The sequence below is a fragment of the Lytechinus variegatus genome, chromosome 5 (genome assembly GCF_018143015.1).
Source record: "Lytechinus variegatus isolate NC3 chromosome 5, Lvar_3.0, whole genome shotgun sequence".
Taxonomy (NCBI): Eukaryota; Metazoa; Echinodermata; class Echinoidea; order Temnopleuroida; family Toxopneustidae; genus Lytechinus; species Lytechinus variegatus.
This window is the reverse complement of record NC_054744.1, coordinates 6290147-6317303: the sequence shown is the minus strand read 5'-3', so window position 1 is coordinate 6317303 and position 27157 is coordinate 6290147. Positions and strand designations below refer to the sequence as shown.

At 37.3% G+C, this 27157-nt stretch overlaps 1 protein-coding gene across 2 annotated transcripts; it reads right to left on the bottom strand.

The window, feature by feature from the left end:
- Positions 1 to 1920: 1920 nt before the first annotated feature.
- On the bottom strand, positions 1921 to 26111 carry LOC121415149 (solute carrier family 35 member F6-like). 2 transcript variants are annotated; one of them, XM_041608282.1, is made up of 12 exons: positions 25942 to 26111; positions 22703 to 22803; positions 21072 to 21139; positions 19369 to 19427; positions 18362 to 18503; positions 14711 to 14770; positions 13888 to 13963; positions 13425 to 13519; positions 12638 to 12682; positions 8386 to 8569; positions 3787 to 3912; positions 1921 to 2280 (listed from the first exon to the last, which is right to left on the bottom strand). In XM_041608282.1, the coding sequence occupies exons 1-12, from the start codon at positions 26034 to 26036 to the stop codon at positions 2033 to 2035; spliced, it is 1299 nt and encodes a 432-aa protein (XP_041464216.1). In that variant the 5' UTR covers positions 26037 to 26111; the 3' UTR covers positions 1921 to 2032. The 2 variants fall into 2 exon arrangements, with proteins under 2 accessions (XP_041464216.1, XP_041464217.1); XM_041608283.1 differs by lacking the exon at positions 22703 to 22803 and having other exon boundaries at positions 25942 to 26034.
- Between the last annotated feature and the right edge of the window lie 1046 nt (positions 26112 to 27157).

The window sequence follows — 27157 nt, the reverse complement described above, 5'->3', positions numbered from 1 at the left end:
TCACATATTTGTAACTTTCATAAAGAACAAAAATGACACCTTTTTTTTAAACAATATAATGAATGCTTTTTTTTAACTTACCAAATATTGCAATTAATTGTGTTATAAAAGTACAAGACATATTCATATATTATATATTAATTATTTTGCATCATTCATTTCATTGTCCATATTTAATTGAGACATTAAATTACAAGGTGAAAAATGTCATGATAAGCTTACACATAACTCATTACATTGCTACCAAGAAAATAAACACTCCTGGGCTGTTCCACAAAAGAATCAACCTTTTCGTACATCCGACTCCCATTTTTCTCAAGTTTTACTTCACTTCGTAAACTGACCAAGTCATGGTCATTTGACAGCATTACAGACTGTCAAAAAACAAGAAATCAGAGACAGAAAATTTCCTGAAGGTCCCACACACAGGGGGCTAGACGTATATGTTATAGAATTGCCCTATTGCCAAATGATTTCAGCACCTGACATCATCCCTATTTCAACTTGCCCAAAATTAACATTTTGTACTTCTTCAGATAAATCCCCTCTCCCATCTGCATATTGCATTAATCATAAATATTATTAGAAAATATAATATTCATTGATAGTTTCATGGCATTGATCACAACATTTGGCAAGAAAAAAAATCAAATAAGCCACTATTTCCCGAACTCAGCCTCCAAAGAATATTTTTGTGCATTCTATACAACCCCATTACATGTATATCATATACATGTACCTTTATTACGTTGCTACCAAGAACTTTAATGCTCCTATGCTTCATTAAATCTAAATAATACATAGAAAATATATTCATTGATAGTTTCATGGCATTGATCAAAAAATTTGGCAAGAAAAAATCAGATCAGCTCCTCTTTCCCAAACTCATCCTCCCAGGAATTTTGGAAGATCAATTTATATCCAGCCCTATGAAATTTCCATGAATTAGAAGTGTCCATTGTTGAAATCTTCACTTATTTTTTCCTTAAATAATGAAAAAATTATATAACCTTTTGTATACCCAGGCTAGTCACTTTGATTAAAAAAAATGCTCTACCAGTAGCCCCTGTATAACATACTTGAATGTTATCATTACCCCTCTCAAATGAAATATAAGCACCAAGCTAGAAGGCAAAGGTTACATATTTAAAAGCGTTCGGTATAACTAAAAAGGGGCTTGAACACATGACCTGTTCATGAGGCCAGGCACTTAACTACTTGACCAACACACTCAGACTTCATCCCCTTCATTTCATTCTACTGAAAGAAATTTGATTTAACCACATTTTCAGGGTCAGGTTCCTACATTAATGCTTTGATATCTGAGAAACTTTGTATACGTTTGCAATTAAAGTAAAGCCTACATAAGTCAAAGTTGCATATAAATAGAATATTAACCTTAATTCAAACAATTAAGGGCTCTGTTGCATAAAAGTTACCGTTGAGGTGACTTTTCCATCCAATAGTAACTTGCCTGGAATCCTTGATTTTGATTGGCTGTTGATCAGCGTTACCATGGTAGTTACCATAGTTACAATGATAGCCATTTTTATGCAACGGGGCACAGATCCTGACAAACATATCCTACTGTTCTCTTCAATATCAAAGTTCTCCTAGTCAAAGAGATGCTACTATTGTGGAGGAGCCGTGGTGTAGTGGTTCTGCCTCTCGCCTTGTAAACAGAGGGTCGTGTGTTCCAATCCCACACGGTCTGGTGTCCTTTGGCAATGCGTTAATCCACAGTTTGCCACTCTCGACCCAGGTGCTAAATGGGTACCCGGTAGGATGTGATAGTCATTGTAGCTTGTCCAGTACTGTGTGCGCCTCACTGGCGACTGACTGGAATACTCTCAAGGGAGTGGAGGATGTGCACACATTGTGTGAGGGAATGACTGATTGAATCCGATGACCTAGGTAATAATATATCTGTAAAGCGCTTGGACACGTCGTTCCGATGTATTAAGCGCTATATAAAAGCGGATTATTATTATTAACCCTGTGAGTAGAAATAGAAACAATACATTTTGCAATCCTATCTGTTTTTGTTAGAATTAATCAACGGTGAATGCTCATCATCATCATCATCATCATAATCATCACCGTAGTCTGGTAAGGCCGCATCTTGGATGCTTCCGGTAACCTGAGGACCGGCGACCCTCGCTTCTCTAGGTGACTCTGATGATGATCCGTCGTCATGGAAACACTGACACGGCAGGAAGGAGAAATCGAAGAGGTTGTTGTAGAGGGCAGTCCCGATCAGAAGAAACATGAACCCATCAACTGTGGAGAGAGAGAGATGGCAAATAATCCTGAATTAACAAAACTACACACCTCTAGATTAGAGATAAATACCAGTAGTGGTAACAACCTCAAAATGAGTTTGAAAAGAATCCAATGAAATTACCACCCAGGTGTTTGTATGCATACATGTGTAAATAAAAAAATATGTGCCAAATGGCTCAGGAAGAAAATGCTCAATTGCTGAGAAATGAGCAAAATGTGCACAGAATTCGATGTAATGTCAGGTATTTTTCCAAGCAATATTAATACACAATCCCACATATGCCCTTCTGTGTTGTTGATCATCAGAATTATCGGTTTTCAGCTAAGATTTCACAGAGCTACCAAGTCTCACGCATTGTGCATGAGACTCACGCATTCAGGGTCCGTCTCACGATCTCACGCATGGCACCCATTTTTCTCACGCATCGGGACCAGACAGAAAAAAAAAGAGAAAAAGTAGCATTATTCGCCAGATTATACGAATCGAGAGTGCAGTCAGCGCACAGCTAGTACGTGATACGATGAATCGCGTGTGTGCATCTCATGGTTTTGAAGCCCATATCTCATGAGTGCGCGCGTTGCGCGCGCGCCTTTTCGCAACGTACGAGTGTAAGTACTGGCCGCATAACATTTTTTTGAACTTGGCATCTCTGATTTCATGATTTCACAAAGATAAGTTTACACTAATGGACCAGATGTAGATTAATGATACATGTAACATTGTGACAATTAACCTTGAATTAAAACACTTTCTCATAAAATAATTGTTTGATGCAACTAGTTTCTTTTACCTTTAATAGTAGAAAAGAAGGACACATTGAATTAAAGTTTGATTTCCCTCCACCCCCCTCCCCCATGTGAAAAGGCTTGTAGGTGTACATAGAGACCCAACGAACTGCTATTAGTTTCAATGCAAAATGAATTTTTAGAGTAAACAGAAGTTGGAGAAATTGGGAAGATAAAATATTAATCATTTGCTTGGCATCAAATTTAATTCAAACTGTTTGGATCGAATTGCAAAAACTCCAACTTTATTAAGCAAAATAATCACAATTGGTCAAGGTGATGGGCAAAGTATCAATTATGAGGCAAGCTGGATGGAGCTAACTTTCCGAAGCGAAGCAGAGTAAAGATAGCAAGTACATCCAACTTGCCAAGGAAGTGCTAGTTTGTCTCTGCACGTGAAATCAATAGGTGATTATATGCTTTATCACGTGATTAACTTTTGACCAATCCTGTAGCATGATTCTTAGTATAGGGAATATAACTTCATTTTTTTTCTGAGACACCACATGAAAAAAATCCAATTTGTTGTAGCAATAAAAATACTTCATTGTTAATTGAGGAGCAAAGTATATGATGATCAATTGATTACTATACTTAAAATGAAGGCATATCTCAACAAGTAATTTAAGCAATCAACAGTACAATACAAACAAACATTGAAAACCTGCATACAACATGCATCAAGTGATCATTTTAGGCAGTTAGAAACATACTTACTTTTAAGAATTCCATATGTAACATCAAAAGGTTCGCCAAACGTAGGATCAAATGCGTAGTATATAACAAGACCAACTATCCATACAACAATGGTCCTACAGGCATCTATTAGGGTTCGATGGACAGCTGTGTAAAAGAATAAGCAGAACAAATTTATTGTTCAGGAGGTGGCACAACTTTCAAAAGTTGGGCGTTCCCATGCGAGAACCATTTTCATAACATTTTCAAACTGCTGGACAAGCAAATGAGGAAAGACAGTTTGTATCGAGGGAATTATAAATTACTAGTTGGCAGCCTTGTAAAAAATGACAAGCAACAAAAATATTTATTGTTTATGAATAAATTAGAGGTGAACATGTTGCATGTCATATAGGACATCTCTGCCTCCTGTATGACATGCAATATTTTCACCTCTCATTTACCCTTAAACGACGAAGTTTTGTTGGTTGTCATGTTTTCAGAAGGTGTCTGCTTCTGTTCTGTTTATGGTAACTCCCGTAGGAACTGGACAGGACAGCATTTTGCTGGTAAACGTCAAGCTGGTATACATAACCAATTACCTGCGAAATTTTTACGTCTAGGTTAATAAGTCATAATGGCTGATCTTAAAGATGACAGAGATATTACTCTTGGACCTTTTTATCAAAGTGGTCATTACGAAAATCTCCCGTTTAAATCTCTCCGAGTTAGCCCTGGCAAACTCGGAATTGAAACATTGACTTCTCTGCAGCACCCCAAGAAACCTTATCTGTCCCCAGACCGCAGAATGCCCTTGGGTGTGATAAGGGCATAAAGGGCTTGATAACCACAGAATATACAACTACTGAATTCCGACTGAGCTGCATGGTTGAATGATACTCTCCTGTAAAATAAGTTGTCTCTTATAATGGAAAAGTTGTTAACAGGAATTTGTATCCCAGAATAAGCTTTAAAGCATGAAAATTGGATTGGAAATAGATGAAATATTACTTATAAGAATCCTCTAAACACAGAAATGATCAACTTGCATTTTGAAGGGAGTAGCCAAAATATGTTGTTGACACAATAGTCATCGCCCATCACTGACCTTGGCTGTGGTTTTTAGTTTTACTGCAATTAAGTGCAGATTAATCTGACTGGCTTGAATTTCTGGACATCATGATTCGTTTTCTTGTTAGTTATTTCATCTTCATTTTATAAATACGACTTCTTAAATTGATAGCTACCCCAGATATAACTTTGAATTTCTGAAAAGGACCGAGTATAAGCCAAGATATGTTATATTCAGTTTATATGTCTCTCTGCTCAGTGAGCGCGCTGCCAACGCTCTTCATGTGCCCATATCGAACGGACGCATTTGGACTCGTTTAAATTGAAACATTGACTTCCGAGTTTCCCATGTAGACAGTCTTCGGGAACTCGGAAGTCAGTGTTTCAATCTGAAAGACAGCAAACTAGTTATCATTGACTAGTCTAATTCATAGACCAGACTACTGTTTCTATAAATGTATCTTTGGTTTCTAATGTAAATGAGAGGGGTGTGAATCACTTCACAACTTTTTACTAATTGATGGAATTATGAGGTTTAGCGTGGCAATGATAATACTCCTAATAAATAATATTTCTTAAAGTATGAAAAATTAGATCGCAATATGAGTGAGTATGGACTCATTAATTGTAAAAGATTGTATTCATGTTATTGCAGATCCACTTTGTGACATATTCAATAAATCATTGATTCAAGGGGTGGTTCCCAACAAAATGAAAATAGCAAAAGTGGTTCCAGTATACAAAAAGAATGATCGAAAATGCATTGAGAATTATAGACCCATTGCATTGTTGCCAATATTCTCAAAGATTCTAGAGAAAATAGTTTACAAAAGATTGAATGACTTTTTGAACACCTATGAAATTTTGATACCCCAGCAATTTGGATTCCGTAAAAATTGTTCAACTAGCATGGGTGTTCTAAATTTGGTAAATGCAATAGTTACTTCAATTGATGATGGGAAGTATTGCCTTGGAATATTTTTAGACTTGTCAAAAGCATTTGACACAATTGACCACGATATACTTCTAAGAAAACTTGAATATTACGGCGTTCGAGGTATAGCCTTAAGTTGGTTTAGAAGTTACCTAGAAAACAGACTACAATTTGTGTATATTAATGGCGCCAAATCACAATTAAGTAATGTAAACTATGGTGTACCACAGGGATCTGTCCTTGGTCCATTGTTGTTTTTGATTTACATTAATGATATCATCAATTCGTCTCAATTATTTACCTATTCTCTTTTTGCTGACGATACCTGTTTATTATATTCTCACAAGAACATTCACACTCTTATGCAGTCAGTTAATTCTGAAATTTGTAAACTCTATGCATGGTTTTGTAGTAACAAACTGTTATTGAATACAGGTAAAACACAATGTGTATTATTTAGGTCTAGAGGGAGGGTAATCCCTGATGATGTTCATCACTTAGTTATTGGCAATGAACAGATCAATTGCAGTCAACATGTGCAATTTCTAGGTGTTACGGTTGATGAATATGTATCTTGGAAAAACCACCTTGATAATGTATGTACTAAAGTTTCTCGTTGTGTTGGAGTGATATCCAAACTTCGTTATTTCCTCCCCCAGCAGACACTTGTTACTTTATATAATGCTATTGTCATGCCTCATTTGACGTACTGTAATGTTGCTTGGGGGCACACATATAAGACTCATATACATAAATTGCAAGTTCTTCAAAGAAAAATTGTTAGATACATAACATATTCGGATTATAGGTCGCCAAGCACTCCTTTGTTTTTACAACTGCAAATTTTACCTTTTGATGAATTGGTATCTCTTAACTGTGTCACATTTATGTTTAAGTGTCAATCACGCCAGAATGCATTTTTGTCTCATGTGTTTGTTGAAAATTCTTCCATCCATCATTATCATACTCGTCAAAGAAACCTTCTCCATCAGCCATTAGCAAGAACCCAAACTGCTTTAAATTCATTTAGAATAGTTTGTGTTAAAGAATGGAATAAGTTACCTCATGACATTAGAAATAGCCTGGCTCTGTCCCGATTTAAAACATTGTGTAAAAAGCATCTCTTCGACAGATTGCGGTCGGATATGAATGTATAAATCATGAAGCAGATTGCAATGAGTGAGGTCTCCATGTGTGTGTGTGAGGGTGTGTGTGTGTGTGTGTGTGAGAGGTGTGTGCGTGCATTTGTAATCGGGTGTGTATGGGGGGGTCATGTGTGTGTTTATTATTAGAGGTTGTCTATACAGGGGTAAAAAAGGGTGGTGTTTCGGTTTTCTTGGGGCTCCTGTTCATTTGGTGAGGTGTCCTTTCCTAAGCATTTTTTATGCACTCACAAATTTTGACCGATTTTAATGAATGAGGTTGTAGGATGCTTTGGGGAATGTCCTGGCCCTGCTTCATTTAGGCTGTTAATAGGGTTACCCTAGGCAAGCTGAAACATCTCTATTTTTATAAGCTACCCCTTTTGTTATACTGTCGAATCATTTATTCTTAAGTTACATATAAGTTACACCCATTGTAAATATGTTACTTACTATGTAAAGGGGCCCCGTTAACAAGCTGTGCTTCACTGGGGTCCCAAACCTATCATTCTGAGTTCTATGATGTTGTATTCTGTACTATTGTTTGTGTTTGATATGGTTTGAAATAAATACTATACTATACTATAATTGCACAGATGGAAAGTGGAACAGCTAGGAGAATGGGGAAGAAGGAGGATCTGAGGCAGAAGGGAAGAAGAAGCAGAGGGAGAAGTAGACAAAGAAGAAAAAAGAATCACGGATGATGATATCATGCGTAAGAGTATAGAAGAAAGAGGGAGAGAGGAAGAGAGAGGGAGAGAGAGATGACCATGACAAAGTGATACGGGCAGGAGCAAAGAGAGAGGGGGAGAGAGGTGAATGACTATAAATTGCGCTAACAAATGTCTGAGTACAAGACTATCCAACCTATCAAATGGGTTTCAGATGCGGTTAACTGTTGCCCACAAGGGGCTACTTGTGTTTACTTTCTTTGATAAGCTTCTTCGAGTTGGAACTCTCCCCTCTTTCAAAGGCAATGACTCAAAGTTTAAACGAGAGGTTTTCGTCATGAAACTCACAATCTTGTGATTGTGAGTCCAATGCTCTAACCACTGGACCACACAACCCGTGTGGTTACCCACTGGTACTTTATAATTACCACAAAACAAAGTTTTATTGTTCAGGAAATGTTGTCTAAATTTCCTGAACGAATTGCCAAGTTTCATGAGAGTAATAGTGGGATGCTAATTCTAGGGTAGAGGGCATATATGAGTGTTTAAAATGTGTAAATTATCAATACAACATATTTTGTGCGTACAAGATTTATTTAGTGTGTGGGAAATAGAGCCTAGTTATCTGAACCCCTCTCAAACTCTCACAGCAGTAGCAGGGAGGGGGGGGATGCAGGAAGGATCCACCCAAACCCCCAACTCCCCATCTCGGGCATTTTTAAGCAAATGTTTTGTCCAAAATGCAAATACAGAATCTTGCATAACTTTGGAAATGCATGCCCAGACTCAAGGAAGCCTCAACTCAAGCGCATGTTATCATTACCTGTCAGAGATTTTGTAACAGAAAGTCCAAAGTAGTTGTACCCTGAAATGGACAGGAGGTAAAGTAAACAGAAAGCCAGCAGCCTCGGACTGTTGCCAATTTGAAGCATAGCATCTATGCTGTCCTCGTAACGACCCGTGTAAGCATTCTCATCGGGGATGAAGTACAATATGGGAAGAACGATCTGCAAAGAACAAGTTAAGAGTTTTTGTAATTCGATCAAAAAAGTTTGATGCCAAGACTTTATCCTCCCTATTTCTCAATCTTCTGTTACTTATAAAATGCATTTTGTATTGAAACCAATAGAAATTTATTGGCTCTCTTGGTAAACCTATACAAGCTTATTACCATTTTCTTTTTCCGGAACAGCATCTGTTACAGATGGAGTAAAGAAGGCAGCGTAGCTCAGTCGGTTAGAGCGCATGTTTTGGATAAGATTGTAGATCTTAACGTGTGTGGAGTTTGAGTCCCGCTCATGCCGAAACACGTGTAACAAAAAATCTGATGCTATAGCATTGTTTGCTAGCATGTCTCACCACTGTATTCAGTGCAGGTGTGAATGCAGTTGGAAAACACTCCGTCCATCGGGAAGGACGCAAATGTTGGTCCCGTGTACAGGAGAGTCACAACCTATGCACGTTAAAACCAATACACTATTCGTCAAAGAGTAGGGTGTTCACCCAGTGTATTACACCTGCCGGTCCCGGCAAAATTCAGGTCAAGTCAATCTTGACATTCATATGCCATAATATAATCATTGTGGGCATTAACGGAAAGACAAGACAAGAAGACAAGAAAATTATGTGCATCATCATTGTGCCAACCAATGTCTCAAAAATCTTGTGCATTAGTTTACAAGCAGCTTTATGAAGCACCTCCTCTCACCACCATTGCTTGAGTCAATCGCTTCAGCTATGAGAACCGAGTACTGACTACACTACAAATCGGACGCATCCGAGAATGAAGCAACAATGGTACGCTGGGCTTAGTGATCTGACACGAGAATTCATAAATCATGTAACCAATTATTGGTATCCCTACATATGTAATTAACATATAAGGTCTCCGTCCTTGTGTTTTGTGAAGGAGGCACAACAAAAAAGTACATCAGAAATAAATTCCTTCTCACCACGGAAACAGTGACCAGCAAATCTCATACTAAGTTTAATTACCATGGTGGAGATAGGTGGGAGATTCCATGAATTTCATCTTTTGTTTTGTGATCTCTCCCAACTAATATTTTGTAACCTCATTAAAAGTTGAGTACATGTGCCATCTTTAAATGACTTCTTGATTGTCCATGTTTCTCAACCATACAAAAGGACATTTTCTACACATGCCCTAAACAGGGAGAGTTTTATTGTCAGAGAAACATTTGATTCCCAAATCAAATGAAGCTTATTACAAGCATTCCATGCAAGAGCTTTCCTAGATAGAAAGTCTTTTCTTAAAGAGAAATACCAGTAGTTGCAGTAAACACTGATTTCATGAGAAAGTCTGTAAAACCAGGCATTATTGTCAGTACATCATCGAGGATCTAGATCTGGTACAGTTACGTAAACTGAACTTTGTGAAATCTTGAAATCTACGCTGAAAAATATTCACACTGGAGATCACCAACAGAGATAAGCGCACGTGGGACAGTGTATTATTATTGCTCTGAATGTCGGCCCAACGCTTGACCCGAATCCTGTGCTTATTTGCTAATTTCTCAGCAATTACACAATTTCTTCCAGAATCCTTTGGCACATATATTTTATATATACAAACAGACACTTTGGTGGTCATTTCATTGGATTCTGTACGAACTCATTTTGATATCTTTACCACAACTGGCATTTACCTTTAAGGCCCATATGTATAAAACCCCAAAACTTAAAATCATCCCATTCTTTATCAAAGCTTGCCCCCTTCCCTTAACAGTAATGACCCAGCATTTGTAGTAAGTTACTACCAACATACAGTCCCAGGGGGGTAGTTCCATGGACGGGTGGATAACTGGATACCATGCGCGACCACGCGGTCTCGGAAAGCACCCTAAACACATATTTTCCATATTCTTAAAATGCACCCCTTAACAAGTATTGGCGTATGAAACCCTACACTTAAAAATTATTGGAAACAAAACGATACTCTTGGCAAGTATTTCTGAATTGACCCCCTAAACAAGAACAAAAATATTTTTATTGTTATGTCACTCAGTCGTCGGTTTTACCTTTACCTGATTGGGTTAAGTACAGCCCCCACCTCCCACATCTCGTGCAAATCTAATTCTACACACGCAGTGTTGACTCTTGGGGCAGAGAGTACATCCTCTATTAAACATTTTAGTCTTAATTTTTTACACCACGTAGCTTTCCTAGCGATACCCTTTTTTCATTATTTTGGTGTTTTTGACACTCTAATATTACGTTACGTACAAAACATGCTTTATCTTTAAAAGACATCCTTTTTACATGTTTTTTTGGTCGCGCATGGTATCCAGTCGTCAATGTAAGTGCCCCCCCCCCCGGCATACAGTCCCTAATCAAGGGAGTAGGCTGGGAGTGCCCTGGGGCCTGGGTGCACATGCACCCTCCCGCTGAGCACTCAGGCAGTGGAGTTCCGGCACCGGCAAGCGAAACAAAATTTGCACCCCTTCTCCTGCTTTCAACAGCTGATTTTCCAAATGTCCACCTCACAAAGATGTGCACGCCCCCCACACCACTAAGGGTGCGTTTATTCGACACTTTTTTACCCTAGAATCATGATTAGAATCATGATTCAAATCACGATTCTGCAGAATCACGATTGCGTTTAGTCGAAATTGAATATAATCATGATTAGAATCACAAACATGAAACACGAAAAAAGGGGCGTTTGGAAAGACGTTTCTGTAGAATCACGAACGAAAAAGGTCGTATAAACGATATCGTGATTTGAATCATGATTCTATGACGTCATTGTGTCGTGCTTCTTCCGGGTTCGACTCAAAGGCGCACGCTGTGTTTCGTGCAGGTTAAATTTCGTGTAGCAGTATTGCCAGTGTACTAGTACCGGTATATGCCAATTGTCACGTGCGTTTAGGAATTATCATTCTGTGTATTGTACCCCCGGGGTTGTACTGTAGCGTCATTTGTATATTTCATTGTTTTCATCAATCTTCAAGTTCCGAAGGCACAAATTGGACTGACGACGAACTCGGGGCTCTGCTTGTGCATGCTTTGGCCTGAAGCAAAAGCATCCCTTAGAGTTACCGGGATCACTGATCTATAGAGATCAGTGACCGGGATTCACAGAAATAAGACGATCTACGAATCCCTTTCAGCGGCGCTTGCGAGGGAGGGATTTCTACGGAGATGTGGCACCGCCTGTCGAGACAAAATTAACAGAATTCGTGCCCAGTACTACGGCTACCGAACACCATTTTCGATGAACTGACAAGATTGAATACAAGTAAACAAAAACAATACGAGGTACAATACTAGTACACGGAATTCTGGAAGTAAAATATTCATTTATCGGAAGCCTAGTAAACGTTGCACAAACGATCGCGCGTTAGCTCGGGCGGCAGCAAAAATCTAGCTAGCCGACTTTAAGTTAGAAACGCGCGAAAATGTTGACCTATACTTCCTGGGTCAAACTGCGCACTGTGATGCGCACTGGATCGGCCCGAATTCAGGGAGAAACAGCGTTAGAAAGATGGTCGTATAAACGCTGATTCTGTCGGATCGTGATTCATGTTGCTGTTTTGAATCATGATTCAAATCGTAATTCAAATCATGATTCTGGGTTGAGGTCGCATAAACGCAGCCTAAGTCCCACCTCCCCAGGATGTGCACCTCCCCATGCTCAAACCAGCCCATGCCCTTGCTAAGGATACAGACACACCAACAAAACAGACTCCAAATTGACAGACGATATGCCATCGATAATAACGTAATATCTTTGATCAGTCTGGAGTTGGATCAAGTGGTGTGACCGGACCATACTGCCCAACTTTGGCAAAAGGAAGCAAGTGACACATCAGTCAAATTTGAGTTATTGTTATTTCTGAAACACCCTTTTTACAGCGTATGATGCACCTTCTGGCAAAATTTGGGAAGAAATGATCATTCTATGGAATGATATTGAAGAAAATATGCTGTTAAATTGCACTGATGCCTAGGTAAATGACAAAAACACATTGCTCATTTACAACAAATACTTTTGTAACTTGCTTTCTTTTGCCAAAGTATGGCAGCATAATATAGGTCTGTCAATGAACACTTACCAGCCCTAAGATGAAGAATCCAAATATACCTTCCATTCCTACCACCTGGTAAAATAAACAAAATATTACTTTATTAACACGTTGTTTGAGTGAAATCATTCAGCTATATTGAAATGAATCCTTTAATAGTCTGCAAGCACAGACCCATATTTGACACTTTAACCAATAATAGGTCTAGAGTTAAGACTAGAGGCCAAAGGTTCTGTCTGTGTCTGGTAGAGCCAGCCACACAGTACATTATTATTATTATTATGAAACTAGTCTCACTACTTCAGACTCTGCATGATGCACTATGCAAATTGTGCAAAACCAAGGGTCTGTGCGTGCAGACTAATGAAACCTATGGCAATAAATATCATTGTCCCTTTGATCACTTGTGTGCTACATAAACGTACCAATGCCCTACGATAGGCAAAGGAGACAAGTGAAAAATGCAATTTCTAAAACTCTTCATACCGAACATGAACTTGTCACATGACTATACACTCATGATCGTATCCCCATATTTCATATTGTCATAACATAACGTCTTTGTTAAAATCTACACATAAAATTTTGAAGCAAAATAATTTTGTATGTGTTATAATATTAGTCTCTACTCTGATATAGAAATAAATAATGATAAATAGACATCTATCAAAAGAAAAAGAAGAAAAAAAAGGCAATATTGAGAAACTTGAAAGGGCACCATATCCTCTTGTCTGTCACCCCATAAACCAAACCTTCTTAACCTGAGGAACAACAAAGATGATATTTCTTAACATTTTTCTAGAGACATATTTCATACCTGTAGTGCAGGATAAGCTCTCTTTTTAAGAAAGATTTCTTCAATAATCATCTGAACAGCATTCATCACTTGACCTCCTAATATTAACAAGATACCTGGAATATAAAAAAAGGATTCAACACATTTTCACCAAACTGGGCTTTGTAGCATGCGTCTGCTAAAGCGTTAAACATACGGGCCCGTATTCTGAAGTCGGGTTTAAAATTGTAGTTTAAGTATGGATAGCCAATTGTTACATAAATTTTTCATAATTCATAGTTTTCAAATCTCTATCTTTACTAAACTGCAAAAGCCCTATGCTAAAACCATCATATATACATGGACGTACATACATGACTTTCAGATTGTTATTTTCAAACCGCAACTTATATGTTTACACCATTTTTCAAGAACCTTTTTTTTTTATCTTGACTGACCACTTTAATTAAATACTGAATACATGCTTCTATTCTACTGTATTTACCTAAGACAGTTTGACCTACTTCTGAAGTTCCTTCCTCTGCAAATATCGTTGACATGCCAACTAAAACTAGTCCAAACTAAATGGAAAAAAAATCATGATTCAAAATAGGGGATGAAATACATAGATTATATGTATAGGATTCTGACAAAACAAAAACATAAATTGAATAAAGTTTACAATCTCTCCTCCAAAAGAGAAACATATCAACTAACAATCAAGCTTGCCCTCACCGTTCATGGGAAATGTGATACATAGAAAATTACCATTTAGTGCTGGGCCATATTTCAATATTATAAAAATCATGCAATATTGAAAAAATATTCAATATTCAATATCATGAACAAAATATTGCCGATTATGAAAAGTTGATCACTATTCATTGACCAAAATGATGTTTCCTATTGCTTTAAACCAATTCAAAACTTCAGAAGTTGGTACCAAAAATGCCTGCTTTTCATGAACAAGCACCTTATGAAAGCCTTACTTTTCATCTCCCTCTTCTCTGCTCTCACAGAATTGCAGCTCATAATGAATTTTCAGACTCGGTGATATTTTGCAGGTGATAATTGAGTAACAGTGAAATCAAAATATCGTCTAGTACTATTACTTATCAGTAGATGGTATCCATGAAAAAAAAATTCACAACAGACATTTGAATTCTTTGGCCTTCATTCTGAAGCCCTCTTTACTTTATTAGGACATAGTCTGGGAATTACCCCATGCCTTAATATGTTTGTGCTGATACCATACCCTTTTCATATCTGAATCTAACTTGGAGGAAGTGATTCTGTTCATAAATTGCCCTTATCGCTCCAATACTCACCACTGTAACTGTCATTCCTGTCCAGTGAAACCACTTTAGCTGTCTTTTTAAGAAGATTTTCTGTAAGTTTAGAACAAAATTATGGGTTATTGCAAACAAAAGCAAAAGAAAAGAGATGGAATTATTTTTTTTCAACTCTTAATCCCCTAACATGAATCACTGACTATTAAAAGGCTAATTTAAAGGAACAAAGCTGAGGAACATCATTGTGTAAAGAGTCAATTGGATATGATTAAGATGTGAATTCTTAATTAACATAGGATTAAATGCAGAGATATAGAAAACATGGGTGCAGTTGCAATGTTACTTAAGTGTAACACTCCCAGAATATACTGCATAGTTTACATACAAGCCTCTTCACAGATGTTAACTGTTCTTGTTTAGCTTAGATATATCTGTATGAGGCGTTGGTCCTAAAAGGGGAGCAAACTGCTTGTGGTCTCTCATACATTGTGTCATAAATACCTAGTCTTATAAAATGCCCTTTTTGAGATAACTATCAATACAGAGAATAAATTAGCTAACATTTTTTTCTTGTATAGAGAAACAAAATGTCTTGAGGAAATGTACACAATTTTTGTGGTAGAAATATATTGTGTTGTGAATAAGCATGCAATTAACATTTCAATGGGTCTGAATTACAAGACTACACTGCTCAGAGAATGTTGCATTATGGGTTTACAGCTTGGCCAGATTTTGATGTTTAAGAGCTTGAGATGGCTGCCGGTTTGTGTCTGCTTAAAAGATCAAAATAAATGATTAAAACAAAACCCTATCGAATCAGTCCATTAACTGATGGAACTTCACTCTCAAGATCATAATAATAACATGCATTTGTATTGCATCATCTTTCTAGAAAGAAACTATTCCAAGGCGCATTGTGATTATTATCATTACGCAAGTTTTAGCTCAAGCTACTATCACCGGCGCCCAGTGCATTAAAGGAATTAATCCTGCTGGGTACCCATTCACCTTCCCTGGTTTGAGAGCAGCACAATGTGGGTAAATGTCTTGCTGAAGGAAAACACGCCATGGCTGGGATTCGAACCCATGCACATCCCTCTGATAGACAAGAGTCGTAACCACTAGGACACCCATAAAATGGGAGAAAAAATGTTAGCTCCACCCATGAAATCATCCGAAGTTCATGTTTCACCCAAGTCAAATATCTTACGACCACAGACATCTGTTCCACTCACAGGAGGCGATACATCATGCATCATCTAGGGCCCATTTCATAAAGTTGTTCGTAAGTTAAGAACAACTTTAAGAAGGACTGGCAAACATTTCTTACGTGCTTAACCATCACCAATGAATATACCATTTACCACAAGAAAGGATCACCAGTCATTCTTAAAGTTGCTCTAAAGATAATAACAGCTTCATGAAACACTCACCTGGTCCCCATCTCACAAAGAGTTTTGATTGATCCGATCAAACACAACTATGAAAAGCCAGAAACGTCAACAGATAAAAATGCATGTTTGCTCAAAATGTTTTCTATAATTATGATGTACATTCATACATTTATCTTTTTCTTGACAATTCAGTATGCAAAGGAATTTGTGCAAATTTGTGCAAAATTATGACATTGATAGATTTCCATATAGTTGAGGCAAGCCTTGAAATAAGTGGGCGCTGAGCGCAAATTCGCGCTCATAACGCCATCAATTGCGCCCATGAAGCCCCAAAATCATCAAATTTTGACGAATGGGCGCAAATATTTTCCAGGTAATTGCGCCCGCCGTGAGTGAGCAGTGAAGCCATATCATTCATGTAATTTAAATATCTGTAAAGCCAAAATCAAATAACTTTCAATTTACGATAAACACAGTTTAAAATTGCCAAGTGCGTCTTTTTTTCTGTACCATAAAAAGTGAGCTACGTCCGTCTTTTTTTCCTGTAATACATGTGCGCGCGTTCTTCCGGTAGCGGTTTTTCCATACTTCACCATGTGCAATTTCTAATGCACACATTTCCAGTCGGGATATCACAATTCTGTGATATAGTAATTTGAATTGCACAGGAGATAAATCCCTGTTCACAGCACATACGATGTGCAAGTCTTTTATCCTCACAGTCGCCGACCTTGCTTGTCAAAACGGAGCCTTAATAATCCAAAATAACTTAGCTTATAGTTGTGAATTGTAGCTTTTTAATTTCTTTCCTGGAGAGGGGTAAATATCAGACAATAAATAATCTAACAAGGCTCCATCTAAAAAAAATATAGGAGGACACCGCGTGCACTTGATTGTGGTGTTAGCAAGCCAGTTTTGAGCTCATGTCTGCCAGACCTCTGGGTGAGAATTCTATCAGTAATGGCCTAAGTGATGGTGATTTCCCGTTTGAGATAGAGTTTAGATTTCATGTTAATTATTGAAAACTGTCAAAAAACTTTATGATTCCTTCATTGTGATGAATATTTAAGTTACTAATGAATACATTTTCACCGAATTCAGACTCTCCCAGAATGAAAGGCATTTTCTGTGATCTGCGTTTTCAAATAACTTGTGAAAAACTTAAGGTACGTGAACCTACAATACATGTACATAGCCTGTGGCTATGTGCTGGAATTTGAATAGACTGAGTTATTTATTGATATCGTATATGCAATCCAAGTGCACCTCACAGCCACAATCACACACAAACACTCACCCACTCCCATGATTCAAACCATAAAAAAAAACCTTAAAATTTTTTTTTTTTTCTAAATTTATTATTTGATCTGAATTCTCTCTTTCTCCATCTCTCTCTTTTTTTAATTTTCATTTTATTAATTTATTTAGATTTTTTTTTTTTTTTGGGGGGTTCATTGATCATGGTTCATTAAAGACGAAAAATAAATAAGCCCATGTGTGTGTGGTTGTAAAGGGGATGTGGAGTGAGGGTGTCAAAACACTTAAACATTTAAATCTGATTTCTTAAATGTTTGAATAAGCCTAATACTTAGCATATGCTATTCATTTACTAATTAAAAAATTGCAGGAGCTGCGCTTACTATAAACAAATTTGCGGTGTGGTTCACCGTTATATATATTTTTTTAAATTGCCCCTTGTTCCAGAAAATTGCCCCCGGTTCCTGTAAAAAGCCCGTGAGCTGGGGGCAATTTAAAAAACAAAATTGCCCCGGCTCACAGGTGCCTATTTCAAGGCTTGAGTTGAGGTTGATTGGATCAATCGTAACTCTTTGTAAGACGGGACCCTGGGACCCGTTGCAGAAAGAGTTGCAATCAATTATAACTCTAAAAATCATGCGCAACTTCATTTTCAACCAATCAACAGCGCGCATTTGGGACTTGATTTTTTTACTTGCGTTTAAACGCAACTCTCTCTGCAACGGACCCCTGGTCTCAAAACTTAAGGCCTGGTCACACCGCCTGAGCGTTGTTGGAGTGGTCATGGAGCAGTACGGAGAGAGAGTCGAATTTCGCTCACAAAATTGGGGGAAAAATCGAAAACAAAATAAGAACAATCAAAATTGAAAATGGTGAAAAGTAGCGAGCGGTTATGATTTTTTCTCTCTGCTCCACGACCGCTCCAACAACGCTTGGGCGGTGTCACCAGGCCTTTACTTTGACCGAGGCGATTATTCCACTTTATATAGAACATTGACTTACCGTTATGCAGATTTAACGGGATTCTCACACTTACCGAGAGTATTCCAGTGAAGATGATGATGGAACCTCGGAGCATTTGCCAGACCGATGCTGAGACGTAGATGAGACCTATACCAGCGAGGGTCGTCCCAAGAAGGTCGCAGAGGGTTGGTAAAATGATGATGGGTTGAAAGATTCTGCATAACAAAATGTGATTATGTAACTGGTTATTCTTATGTATGGTAACACCTGAAAGCTTATATTGATCCAGGTGTATCAAGAAAGGGAAACCAAAGATTCACATCTTTAAGATGAGATATTCATCAAATACATTGTGATCAAACCAAATTATATCATTTCAAAGTAGGCTTTCAAAGATATCTAGATCAACTCAGCCCTATATAGTAAATTTATTTAAGTTTGAAAAAGTGTAGATTTGATAAACTGAACATTTTAACTAATATGGGTACCATGCCAAACATTATTTTTTATTTATTTTCATGGGCTACAATTACTTTTCATTTTAACAACCTGTTGCCAAAATGATGAATTGTTAGGCACCCTCATCATTCCTTAATAATAATAATAATAATAACTAGCATTTAGTACGCTCTCCATAGTTAACTATATCACAGCGTTTACAAATTATTTAAAACAAGAGTACATAATAATTACAGTACAAATCAATGCAAAAGAAATTAATCGGAAAAGAGGCATGTTTTTAGAAGTTTCTTAAATTGATCTGAACAGTTTGATTATTTAATGAAAGTGGGGATGTTGTTCCATTCTTTAAAAGCAGTAACACTAAATGTGCGATCACCTGTTTTTGTACGAGTCTTGGGTATGGCAAGCAAATATGGGTCTTTAGATGAACGGAGTGGATTTGTGCACATTTTCTAATTTATTATTATTATCAAATCTGTTTTAATGGATATGATTTATCATTGTATTGAAAAGAGATTATCAGGGGCTTTTTTTAATTTCCAGTCCTTTTTTTTAAAGCAATTTGGGAGCGAAATTGCTCTGAGCCCCCATTTTTTTTTTCCCCTGCTGGGTACCTACCTTGGTTGTTTCAGCATGACACCAGCAGGTGGTGCATCTTGAAAATGGGTCTCCCTGAGCTGAAAAAATAATAGAGATAGAATCATATGAATCATGTATTAAAAGCACAACTTTTAAATCTAAGTTTGATATAGGGGACTGCTACCTACAAGCAGCAGTCCTTTCCATACCCAATCTGTTGTATAAACTACTTATTGTACTTTATGAACTGGGGTGGTATTCTGAAAATTGTCTTAACTTTTTTCTTAACTTTTCTTGTAAGTCAGCAAGATAACAGCGCGCTAAAATTCTCTTAAATTGGTATTCCGAAAATTGTCTTATCTCTGTAAGGACGTCCCCTATTTTATCTCTGACACGCCTAATATTCTGTCATCAACCAATTATTAAGCTTGGCATATGCTTAGGCCAACCAATAGAAGCATCTCTTCTTAAAATAATGAAGCGCATTGTTGATATGAGGCGTAGTTTCCTTGCGCCCACGACGCTTATGCTTGTGCGCTTCTGTGCTAAAAATACACGTGGCTCTCTCAAAGATATATTTTCTCTCCAAAGATCCATCGTCGCGAACACCAATTTTTAATTGCTGAAAATTCTACCAATCCGTCGTTATGTCTTTGGAACGTCTCCTTTGGTAAAACATGATGTTCTTGCGGATGCAGCAAGAAATACTTATTGCAGACGGACAAATATCGCATGCAACAATAAGTTACAATAGCCCCCACCTCTTGTAAATTTCATTGTATTTTCCAAGGAAGTTAAGAGAAAGCAAAGATAAGAGAATTTTCAGAATACCTTGTAACTTGATATTTTATCTTGCGCAGAGATATAATTATGCGCCGATTATGTATTTACGCATCATTATATCTCTGACATCATACGCACTCAGTGAAAGTTACAAGAAAAGTTACAAGAAAAGTTAAGACAATTTTCGGAATACGGATTTTATCGTAACTCTAAAGATACAAGAATATTTCTCTTACGACAATTTTCAGAATACGGCCCCTGGTTGTTAAATTTAATTTGAATGCTTTACATTTTTTTAACAATGCTTACTTTGGTATTTACTTGAATTATATTTGTTTGCTGGATGGATATGGAAACAAATGAAATGAATGAAATACGCTATGTCATCATCACATTAAATGTGTTCCTTGAGATATAAAAATAACCAGTGACCAGCAAATTTCTATGATTTCACAGCCTCTCCCTTCTCCCCTTCCTCACCTTGCCCCTCTCCTCTCTTCAACTCTTGTCTTTTCTTTCAATCTCTTCATTTCCTCTTCTTTTCTCTTTTCCTATGTCTTCTTTACTTTTTATAAAATTATTGCAAAATATGAAAATCAGAGTATCCATAATACACGGGTCGTGTGTTCCAGTGGTTAGAGCATTGGACTCATAATCGCAGGATTGTGAGGTCGAAGAGTGATATCTGTTGTCTATTATGTCAGCCACTATGACTGATTAACCTAGACATGAAATGTTTCCCAGGTAATTGGTTATATACCAGCTTGACGTTTACCAGCAAAATGCTGTCCTGCCAAGTTCCTATGGGAGTTACCACAAACAGAAACAGAATAATACCTAATGTTTCACAGTGTCATAAAATTATGCCTATTGCCAATAACTACAGTGCAGCAGAAAGTCAGTCTTTTTTTTTCTTACATGAAAGTAACAAAAAAAGTTTAACTTTACTCTCACTTTACCTGTCTTCTAAATGCCTCTCTTTCATGACGTCTGGCAATCAGCAATCCCAACAAGCACAAGCTTTCCCCTGGGGAGACAGAAATGAACGAACATAATGAGTAAAAATGTCTTTTCATCTACGTAAATAATTTAAATGCAAGCTATAATTTTTGCATCCTCTGTCAACTTATTTAAAACCAAACTGAAATCCCACCTCTTCCAAGATAGTTTTTAAAAAAGAAGTCACTTTTTCATGTTTTTGGTTATGTATTTTGTAGAAATGATTAATCTTTACTTATTTTCTTCGATTAATTTAGCGAACTTAATTTTACTTTTAAAATTTTTGCGTATCCTGTTAATAATTGTTTTTCTGTTTATCTGCTATGTATTGTAATGCGCAGTTGAGTATATCCAAATAGAAATTGCGCAATATAAATTTACAATTATTATTATTAATTATTATTATAATTTTTAACAAACTCCAATTCAATATTTGATATCATGTATTCAGTTTGACTTGATACACTTGATAATATTCATTGCTGAGAGAATATGGACACCGAGTTGACAGATGAACATGATGATATAAACTTATAAAGGCTAATTATATCAGCAAGAAAGACCATTTTATCAATATTTTCTCATTCAATAAATTTAAATGCATTTCTTGAAACATATAGATTTCATAAAAATGAAAACATGAGCATTCTTATGAGAAATTGAAATTCAAATTGACATCATCCAAATCGTAAATTCCCAATACATGAATGCAGCACTCTAGCCTGGGTTTTCAATTAGGTTTGATTCTCTCTATTCCTTGGCTGAAAAATTTGACAACCCCCCCCCCCAAAAAAAGAAAAGAAAATGAATAAACATATAAACTGTTGGCCATTTCGTCTCCAAAAAAATTGACAAGCAATACAACATAAAGGTCCACAGTCGAAATGTAAAATTGTTGGGCATTTTCACCACCCAAAACTGTTTTTCTTGCTTTAAAAAAATTAGGGGGTTTTAATCGAATTATCGACCCCCCCCCCCAAAAAAAAAAAAATCCCCAGGTACAGGCTTGTTTAAATGAAGAGGGGTGAGATGAAATTAAAATGAGAGAAGGGGAACAGGGAAGGGAAGCTAAGGAGATTACGAAACACCTTCTACTAAAAATGAGATAAAATGAAAACAAGGTAATTGAAGATAGAGGGAAAGAGAGTGGGAGAGAAAGAAAAGAGATCTATATAAAGGGAGAGCACAATCAAAGAGGGTAAGAAAAAGCTAGGGAGAGTGAAAGGGAGAGGGGGATGGGAAAATTGGCAGATCTGGGGGGCCACATCTGGCCCTTGCCTCCCCCCCTTGAGAGCACCACAATTTTCATTTTTTCATCACATCGATTTGGGAATTTGGGAGTGAAGACCTTTTTGGGGGAGGGTTGTCAAAATTTTCCTGTAAGAAATGCCCTCCCCCTTCGGAAAATCCTGGATCCACCCCTGGATGGGAAGAATTAAAAGGTTTCAAATATGAAAGGGAAGAAGAGAGAATCACATTGTTTGTAAATGTGAGAGACCACTAAGGAAAATACCTACAATATATTACTATTTTTGTATTGCATGAAACTATAAATCTTTGATTAATTAAATGAACCATTATGTATATTCACCCATGAACATGATGATGGTTTGAAACCAGGGATGATCAAATTCATGCTCTGTTGCAGTCTTTGTTCCATTCGGCCCTTGGGGAATGGCCACTCCCTTCACACTACACAAATGAAAAACATGAGGATATAAAATGGATGAAGACATGAAGTATACACTTTTGTTATTTTTAAAACTAATGGATTGTCATGTTCCCAACATACTGTATGAAGATGAAACAATATAGACCACAGAAATCTGTTTTGAACATTTTATTTTTTTTAGTTTTGTTTCTCTCTAGATGAATTCCAGCCATGCCAGCAGAATTCACAGTTGAAGCTATAGATCTAGCATTAGATCTACATTACATTGAGTTCCAATCCTTAGAAAATGGAAATAATTTAGCATAATTATTGAATTCATTAGGAGGAATCTTTATAGATTCTCCAAAAAAAAAAGGAATAGCATTTCTACTAAAATGCTTTGCCTTGATATTATTAGCAATATTATCAAAGACATTGCTCAACTTCAAAATTTCCTAAATAGTTAAATAAGGCTTAAATACTCCATGAAATGTGCTTGAAATGATGTAGTCACTCAATGCATGTATGAATACTGGTCCCTATACTGTGTAGGATAGTGGCTAAAAATAGGCATTTTACAGTCTTTGTGCTAGTACTAGGACTGTGTATGACTCTAAAAGGATGACGCGCTACACGTAACTACATGGTTCACTCAAATTTAAAACATTCAAAAGAACAGTTGGGGCCAACTCCAGTATTGACTTTTAGAGAGCTCACATGTCTACACTACAGCACAAATTTAGTGCCAGTGCCTACCCTAAATTGGGTCACTTGTTCATGCTTGTTTCATCAGAACAGAAAAAATATTTTGACAACACGTGCATGACATTGTCAGTGACAATTATACCGGATTCCAATTATTCATATCACCATAAAAAAAATCACCATCATCAGTAACAGTCCTCTCATGAGCCACTGTCAGTGGTTGAACCTTCATATTATGAACGTCTTTTAAGCAAACTCAAAGCATACTCAAAGCATATGGAATATATGGCAAGCTGGAGGACTGGTTCCATGCTTTTCTGACGGGGCGTAGGCAGAGAGTTGTTATCAATGGCCAGATATCAAAGTGGAGTCAAGTAAAGAGTGGAATACCGCAGGGAAGTGTCCTCGGGCCAACAATTTTTTTTATTTTTATCAATGACCTGCCAGAGATAGTTACAAGTCTAGTCCGAATATACGCAGATGATACCAAGATCTTCAGAGAAATAGTAACAAATGCTGACTGTGAAATCCTGCAAGCCGATCTAGATAACCTTATCAAATTGTCTGAAGAATGGCAGCTTCAGTTCAACATAGCAAAATGTAAGTTCTTACACATTGGGAGAAACAGCCTGCATTACAACTACAGCCTTGATGGAACTACTCTTGAGGAAGTGTCAGAAGAAAGAGACCTGGGCATTATCGTGGACTCGGAACTGAAATTCCACACACATGTTGCTTCAGCTGTCATGAAAGCTAGCCGAGTACTTGCAATCATCAAGAGAACCTTCCTCACCAGGGATAGGGATACAATTCCAAAACTCTTCAAGGGTCTTGTACGACCAATCCTCGAATATGGGAATGCAGTTTGCACCCAAGACACAAGACAGACATGAAAGAGATTGAGACAGTACAAAGAAGAGCAACAAAACTCATACCATCCTTGGCAATGCTAAACTATGGAGACAGACTTCGAGCCCTAAAACTACCATCCCTGCAATACAGAATGAGAAGAGGTGACATGATCCAGACTTATAAAATAATGCATGGAATTGACTGGCTTGACAAGGATATGTTCTTCTCGTCTATTACTGTTGAGGCAACCCGTGGTCACCCATTTAAACTCTTCAAAAAAAGAAATAGACTGGATGTAAGAGCAAATGCCTTCGGAGCCAGAATAGTGCATGACTGGAACTCGTTACCAAATGAAGTTGTCTCTGCTCCATCTGTAAACTCCTTCAAAGCCAGGCTTGATAAGTTCTGGAATAGAGAATGGTACAGTCACTGGGAATGAATTGATTTGACAAAAAAGATGGCTATTGCACCATGTACACTGACACTGTAAGTGTAACACATTATTAATACTTGTGGAAGAAGATTGAGCTTGGACGAAAGCTAGACTTGGAAACTTGGCTGCAGCTTTCTGCATTTTTCCAGTACATCCGGTAATTATGTAATTATATGATGGGGGGACCTAAAGCTACGCACTTTGTTTTCAAACAATAAAAACTGTCCCAATTTTGATATTTCAACAAATTATATTTCACTAATTTGTGGCAAACATTCTAAAGATAATTAGCCAAGTAGAAAATATCACAAAACTCACTAATACGAAAATCCCGTCGTGTTTTTCGAACACCTCTTGATTTCGCCGCCCGATGTAGAAGGGGTCCTAAAGCTACGCACTCGATTTATCATGCAAAAAAATAGTATTTCCTGTGCCTCAATTTCTAAAATATATTCAAATTATTATAGGATAATATAAAATTAAAGCGAATATAACTCCAAACTTCCTAACAGTTGTTGGTTTTCTCTGCATTTAGAGATTTACTGCAGCCTCTGTAGAAAAAAATTAATAGGAATTGTTCATCACTCTGCAGTCACAGTTCCACACACAGAGTGCGCATTTGCCATTGAAAACTGCATGCGCGATGAGTGGTGCGTAGCTTTAGGACCCGCGCAGCTTTAGGACCCCCTACCATACAGAGGTTTTTTTTACCTGACTGCTAAGAAAGCACGAATGCCTGTGAGCAAGCAACAACCAGGGGACCAAAGGCTTGCCTTAAGGTCCTCTCTGAGGGACCTGGTACTATGGGTAATGAGGATAAATGCCTTACAGGGCACTAGCGAACCACTTGGGAATTGAACCCGGGTCACTGGAATCCGAAACCCCGCTCTACCGACTGAGCTATCGCTCCTCCGAATATGACACACGTAAGTTTTTTCTTTTTTACTTTTTATCAAAGACTAAGAGTATAGACAAGTAAAACAGAGTTGTAATTACAAATTTGTATATTTTAGAATAGAAGTGGAGTAGTAAGTCTATATAGTCTATATGCAGTTGAGATTTGTTGTTGACAGACTAAGTAATCATCTGCAGCCCATCTCGAAAGTCGAAATGGAGGAATATATAATCTCCAGAACAGAAATAACTTTATAAATTAGTTGAAAGATCGAGCATTCATTATATAACTCACTGACAGTCATTCTGGGCTTTCTTGCTTAGAGTATTGATGCTTCCTGTAACAAGCATTCCTACAGCTAGTAGAATCTGGTAGCACGACAGTCCCATCTTGGATCTCGACTTCCTCAACCCAGCCGACAGCAGCCTGAACTTAATTTTACTAGCGACACGCCACAAAAATCATCGGGACAGTTCCCGGCAGCAGCGATCCGAGCGCTCGCTAATAACCGAGCGCGAATTGCCCAAGAAATCTCGCAGTCACATGATCATGAGCACTCTGATCACATGACAATGACGAGTACAGTCCATTTATATTGCTTGACAGATCACGCCCCGCCCATTTCTAGTTGAGTTGCCTTTTGAGAAGGAAAACCCGGGAAGGAAAACAAAAAATCGAGTAACAAAATCGACAAATTAATGGAAAAGTTGAAGATGAATCGGTAAAATAAATGAATATAGAAACAGAGGGAAGAACAAAAAAGACAAAGGAAAAGAAAGAAGGGATGAAAAAGAGAGTCAAGCAAGTTTGTTTTTACCAATCGAGTTTTATGAGTCAGTAAAGAGTTCAAGCTTCGGTTTTTATAAGCATAAAATGACAAAGTAAATAACGTGATTAATCCCTAGTTTCCACTATCACGATTCGCGCTAAGATTTGAAACCATTTTCTTAATTATGAGGTAATTATAATCAGGGGCGCCGATCCATTTTTCAGATTGGGGGGGCAAAATTATGAATCAATTTTCCAAAGGTGCTTGATCACATAAACACACACACATGCCTATATATATGTGTACATATATATATATATATGTATATATACACACACACACATATATATATATCTCACCAGCAGATTAATGCGAGCGCGAAGCGCGAGCTGAAAATTTTGATATTTCGATCTGAAAAAAAAATTGAGTTTAATGGACGTTTTTAATAAAGAACAAGATATATATATCCAACAAAAGATTATTGGAAATCGAAGTGGGAGTTATTTTGAGGGTTAGAACTAACAACGGGACCATATTCACCTATTTAATCATGGAAAGTATGGGTTTTTGTTACAAAAATGATGCAAGCGCGAAGCGCGAGCTGAAATTTTTTGATATTCCAATCTGAAAAGTGGACATTTTGAGCACGATTTTAGACGAAGAACGAGTTGTGTATCTCAATCTCGCTTGCTGATTTCTGTGTAACATTACAATCTTATTTTATTTTTAGCACATGCGGAA